The 6,335-nt window shown below is 48.3% G+C and overlaps 1 protein-coding gene across 1 annotated transcript in view; it reads left to right on the top strand.

The window, feature by feature from the left end:
• Positions 1-977: 977 nt before the first annotated feature.
• Mmd2 (monocyte to macrophage differentiation-associated 2) overlaps positions 978-6,335 on the top strand; it is a 16,411-nt gene continuing 11,053 nt past the window's right edge. The window contains exons 1-3 of the mRNA XM_013023386.1: positions 978-1,114; positions 1,688-1,769; positions 3,446-3,606. Of these exons, the coding sequence (XP_012878840.1) occupies positions 978-1,114; positions 1,688-1,769; positions 3,446-3,606 (380 nt within the window). The remainder of the gene's footprint in view (positions 1,115-1,687; positions 1,770-3,445; positions 3,607-6,335) is intronic.

The following is a 6,335-nucleotide window of genomic DNA, read 5'->3' as shown; positions in this document are numbered from 1 at the left end:
CCCGCCGGCCCGGGGGCCGTGAGGATTCCGCACCCGAACGCCAAGATCGTTAGGCTGGGGACGAGGTTTGGCCCCCACCCAGCAAGAGCACAAACCCCGGCACCCCAAAGACCTCTGAGAATGTTTATTTTAAAGGTAAAACTGCCCGATTCTGCACAGTGACCTGAATGCCGCAGAAATGACAGCGCACGCGCGAAACGATGCCAAGGGGATGTACTGTGGCTCCTGGGTTTCAGCCCGTGTCATGGTGCAGCGTGGTGGTTAGAGCAGAGCCGCTCCCCTCATGGCTGCCAGGAAGGAGAGAGGAGGGGGGCCAGGAAGAGAGGAAATGGGATGAGATCGTACAATCTGTGTACTAGGCCGTCTAGGCTCCTAGTGGAGCTGTACACATTCAAGGAAGATTTCCCCCCCTCGGCGAATCCTTTCTGGAAAATGCTCACAGACACATCCAGAAGTGTGCTGTGCTAATCTCCTAAGGGCTTCTCAGAATAGTCAAGTTGATCGTCACGATCAACCGTCACATGTTCAAGAGATTCACACCTGAGTCTTCACTATCAGAGTTACCCTGAATTACCCTACCCTGGGTCATTTCCCCTAGACTGAGTAAACCATGTGTACTTCATCCACCTAATAGCATACTACACAGCCATGGAAACAACCAATCACCATGTCAAATAATATGGATGAATCTCAGAAGAATCCCCAGGTGTAAAAGAACTCAGAAACAAAAGATTGGGTTCTGTGTGAATCCATTGGTACCAAGTTCAAGACCAGGAAGAAGTAATCCACACTAACAGTGTTTCAGAGTTTTTTCATTGCTACAGTACTCACTGGGGTTAGGCAAAAGGGCATTTTCTGGGGGTGGCAAGAAATAATGCATGTCATCCTGGGTAGTATAATGTGGGTGTATGTATGTAAAAATTCACTAAGCTCTATCCCTGGGGAGCCAAACTGTATGCAAATGAGAATAGCCAGGCATGGTAGTACACACCTGTAATCCTGGCATTCAAGAGGCTAAACAGGAAGATTGCAAGTTTGAGGCCAGCCTGGGCTACAATAGCATGACTGTCTCAAATAACAACGGCAACAAAACACCAAATGCAAAGCAAAACTGGTATGTTTGGTTCAGCCTACAGTCCAGGCTAATTGGGAGACAGAAATAGGAGGATCTTAGTGCAAGGTCAGCCCAGGTATAAAGCGGGGAGTGACTGGCTATTGGTGTTGCATGCCGGAACAATGGCTGGATGTGGTAGCTTGGGCATATCATCTGGATGTAAATAACCAAATAACAATAGCTAAGAAAGGGACTGGGGGGGGGGGATTGGGAAGGTGGCTCAGTGGTAAAGCACTTGCCTCAGCACCACATAAGCAAAAAGAAAAAAGCTGGAAGTGGCGCTGTGGCTCAAGTGGTAGAGTGCTAGCCTTGAGCTGAAGAGCTGAGGGACAGCGCCCAGGCCCAGAGTTCAGGCCCCATGACCGGACCCCCCCCCAGAAAAAGAAAGGGACTGGGGGAGTGACTCAAGTGGTAAGCCACCTGCCTAAGCAAGTGCAAGGCCCTCAGTTCAAACCTAGTATCACCAAGAATAATAATGAAGACAAGGACGGGAAGGAGCGAGACAGAGGAACCAAGCAATTCTCTCAGATGGTTTCCCAGCCAGTCTTTCTGGAATTCTGCCTGTCATTTCAGGTTCATGAACCACCGAGTCCCACCCCACAAGAGGTACCAACCCACAGAATATGAGCATGCAGCCAATTGTGCCACCCATGCTGTGAGTGGGGTCTGGGGGTGGGGGGCTAAGGTGGGACGTCTGGGTGGGGGAGGGGAAGGCAGCCTCTTCCACACACGGGTGTTCCTCTAGTCTCATGACCCCCACGAGTGGGTAAGTGGATGTAGAGGGAAGGCCACAAGGAGGGAGGGAAGGTCACAAGGATACAAGGCCTCTCCTTGGCTCTGAAATCCTGCAGCAAGTCCCTCATACCCATGCTATTGACCAGTCACTGTGGCACATTCCCCTGCAGGTCCCATTCACCTGCCACACACATATCCCAGGCTCTTCCTTCAACCACTCACCTCTTCATAAAGGCAGGCAGGACTCAGTGTCTCTGCTTAGTCTCTTCCGCTGCCTGGAACATTTGGCCTCTCTGCCCCACCCTTGCCTCTAAGACACTCTCCATCCTTCAGGGCCCTTGTTGAAATGCATCCCCCAAGTACATCCCCAGCTGCCCAGATGCAGGGGTCCCTAAGCTGGTACCCTCCCGCCCCCAGGCCTGAGTATGTCAAGCTAGAAGGATTGTTTTTCAGTCACTGAATCATGCAGCATATTGGCTCACAAGAGAAAATGGAAAGAACAAAATGGAAAGGCAAAGGTGGGCTGAATCACATAGCTGTAAAGGCACAGGATTTTTTATATGCCAATCCTGGGCTTGAACTCAGGGTCTGGCACTGTCTCTGAGCTTCTTTTTGCTCAGGGCTAGCACTCTTGAGCCACAGCACCACTTCCGGCCTTTTCTGTGTATGTGGTACCGAGGAATCAAACTTAGGGCTTCATGCATGCTAGGTAGGCACTCTACCACTAAGCCACATTCACAGTCCAAGGCACAGGATTTGAGGCACTTCTCTCCAGGGATAAGCTACGCTTTAGACTCACAAGTTGAGTGACACCTAGGTACCAGGGCTGTTGTGGGTGGAGCTCTTGCTTCAGGAACATCAGTGATGGGTATATGGCACATGGCAAATAAGGTTCCTCTGTGTGGGGGCTCAGCATGGTGACTGGGCCTGGGGTGCCAGTCAAGGATTCCAATGAAACATTCACAAAGATATTACCCATGCCAGGGAAAATTTAAATGAGCTTTTGGTGGTACCAGGATTTGAACTCGGGATTTCAGACTTGCACATGCATGGTTGGTGCTCTACCACTTGAGCCACCTCTTTTTTTTTGCTGGTTAATTTGAGATGGAGTCTCTTAGACTTTCCTGTCTGGACTGGCTTTGAAAGTTGATCCTCTGGATCTCTGCCACTAGTGCCTGGCTTGAAATTTCAATTTGAATTCACAATGAGTTTGCTCTTTATGAAATCTAGAAGGAAGGATTTTGGAAGTTTCTAGCATGAATTGGAGGAGATTCATCTAGTTAAGCCTAATGTAAGCAATATCCAATGAACACATGCACCAAAACATTATATAGTACTACCACATTTACAACATTTAGGCTTTCATGCTTTAGTTACATTAAACATGAAAAAATAAAAGGAATCCAGTCAGATGAAACAAATGCCCAGTCATCACCATGTTCCAGTGGCTGCTAGGTTGACTAAATATTGGAGATATGGTTTCTAGAAAAAAAGAGAGAGCTGAGCATGAGGGACACAAGGGGCTCTGTTTCCTCCCTCCCCTCCCCCCATTTTGCACAAAAGACTGGACCTACAGCGCTGTCCTTTTCCCTCCAGTTCTGGATTATTCCCAGCATCCTGGGCAGCTCCAACCTCTACTTCCTGTCAGATGATGACTGGGAGACCATTTCTGCCTGGATCTATGGCCTTGGCCTTTGTGGCCTCTTCGTGGTGTCCACGATATTCCACACCATCTCCTGGAAGAAGAGTCACCTCAGGTACCTCGTGAGCACCCACACAAGGGACCCTAGCTGTGCAGGCCACCCTGGGGGGAGGGCTTGCTCAGGTAAACCTGGAGGGGTTGGGGATGGTGATACCAGGGCCGTCATGGTTGAGGAACTGACCTTGCTTTGGGAGCTGCGCTTGAGTGCCACCTGGGTGAGCTTGTTCCCTGCACTGGCCTACCCCTTCACTCTGCTCTGAGAGGACCCCAAGAGTGAACACCTGCTTTCAGGGCCCCAGTAAAGGCCACATGGCCTCTATTCCCTTCAGGAGACCTGACAAGGTCTTTGCCATTCTCGAGCCTTTTCAACATTAAAGAGCACTATGAGCCTGAAAATCCCTGGATTTTTACAACGTCAAACCATTTTGCTTTTAGTTTTTTAATTGTAGTGAAACATACACAACACCTATATGACATTGCCACCATAATCCTTTTGAAGTAGACTGTCACACACTGTCAGACAACCATCACTGCCATTCCTCTCTAGAACTTTCCAGAATGTTCTGTCTTTCCAAACTGAACCCCTCAGCCTCTCACCTTTGGTGACCACCCTTCTTTCTCCAAGGATTTTTTTTTGGGGGGGTTGGTTGTGGTGCTTGAACTCTGGACCTGGCCGCTGTCCCTCAGTTCTTCAGCTCAAGGCTAGTGCTCTATCACTTAAGCCACAACACCACGTCTGGTTTTCTGATGGTTTATTGGAGATAAGAGTCTTATGACCTTTCCTGTCCAGGCTGGCTTTGAACCACGATCCTCAGATCTCAAATCTCAGCCTCCTGAGTAGCTAGGATTGTAGGCGTGAGCTACCAGCACCCAGCAGGATTTTTTTTTTTTTTGGCATTGACCTCAGGGCCTAGCTCTCACTAGGCATGTGATCTACCTCAGCCACACCTCTAGCTCTTTTTGCTTTAGTTTTTTTTGTTTTTTTTTTCAGTACTGGGGCTTGAACTCAGAGCCTTTCCTCCCGCTTTTTTTTTTTTAAAGCTAACACTCTACCACTTGATCCACAGCTCCACTTCCAGCTTTTTTTCTTTCTTTTTTTTTGTTTTTGCTGGTTAATTGGAGATAAAGAGTCTTGTGGACTTTTCTGCCCCGGTTGGCTTCAAACTGAGACCCTCAGATCTCAGCCTCCTGAGTAGCTAGGATTACAGATGTGAGCCGCTAGCACCTGGTTTTGGTTCTTCTTTGAATAGGGTTTCCATCCTCTTATTTAAGCTTCTTGCATAGCTGGGATGACAGAGGTACCACTACAGCCAGCTTTTATTGGTTGAGATGAGGTCCTGCTCACTTTTTGCCTGGGCTTGCCTGAAACCATGATTCTCTTCATCCCTGCTTCCCAGGTAATGAGATTACAGGTGTGCACCACTATACGTTACTTGTGTCTAGGAATTTTACTGCACTGGTAATGTTATTTGTGTGGAATCCTATAGCACTCATACTTCTGTGACCAGCTTGTTTGAAATCCCCTAAGACTCAGAGAGTAATGGCCTACAGGGTGCCAGAGCTCCTCAAGTCTGAGCCAGAGCTCATCCTGGATTCCAGGTTCCCCCATTGATGCGCCAGCAGAGCATCCTTCCCACCCCTTCCAGCTTCCAGATGCTCCTAGTGTTCTTGGCTTGTGGCCGTGTCACTCGAATGTCTTCCCATGGGCTACTTCCTGTGTGGCTTTGTGACCAACTCTCCCACTTTTTTCTCTTACAAAAACACCAATTTTATGCCCACCCAGGGATTGAATGTACTGTGGTCATACTGTGAGGTGGATGGAAATAATGATAACTTCCTTGTAGATAGGTTGAGGGGTTAATGCAGGACCAGATATGGTGCCTTCCTTGTAATCCAAGTCCTTAGGAGGCTAAGGGAGGAGGATTACACTTTTGAGGCCAGCCTGCACAAAACTTTAATGAGACTCCCTCTTCAACTTACTATGCACATCTGGTGGTACATGTCTATAATCTAAGCAGTCAGGAGGCTGAGGCGGGAGAGTCATGTACCACCCTGGATGTATAACAAGACTGCCTCAAAAAAATACAAAACAGGGCTGGGAAGGTGGCTCAGTGGTAGAGCGCTTGCCTTGCATGCATGAGGCCCTGGGTTCGATTCCTCTGCACCACATAAGCAAAAAAAAAAAAAAAGAAAAAATACAAAACAGAATTAACAACAGTAACCCCCAAAAAGGAGGAGGATGAGAAAGGGCCAGGCACCTGTGGCTCATGCCTGTAATAATAGCTACTAAGGAGGCTGAGATCTGAGGATCGCGGTTCAAAGCCAGTCCAGGCAGGAAAGTCTGTGAGACTCTTACCTCCAATTAACCACCAGAAAACCAGAAGTGGTGCTGTGGCTCAAGAGGTAGAGTGCTCACTTGAGCTGAAGAGCTGAGGGACAGCGCCCAGGCCCAGAGTTCAAGCCCCACAACTGACAAACAAAACAAAACAAAACATAGTGCTCTGATTATAGTAGTAGCTCCATGCATGCAAGCCATTGTGTCTGCTTTTATATCTAAGAAGATACGCACTAGAACTGTAGTCACACTCAGAGCTCAGCAGACAGCTTGCTGGACAGAGCTGCAGTTTATATTAGTTACCTGTTGATTTCTGTGTAACAAAGTCCCCCACAATCTGATAGATGAAAATAATGAGAACTGGTCTGGGAAGGTGGCTCAGTGGTAGAGCGCTTGCCTTGCATGCATGAGGCCCTGGGTTCCATTCCTCAGCACCACATAAGCAAAAA

Source organism: Dipodomys ordii, unplaced genomic scaffold, assembly GCF_000151885.1.
Source record: "Dipodomys ordii isolate 6190 unplaced genomic scaffold, Dord_2.0 Scaffold68, whole genome shotgun sequence".
Lineage (NCBI taxonomy): Eukaryota > Metazoa > Chordata > Mammalia > Rodentia > Heteromyidae > Dipodomys > Dipodomys ordii.
The sequence above is the reverse complement of the archived record's forward strand: the minus strand, read 5'-3'. Positions and strand labels throughout refer to the sequence as shown.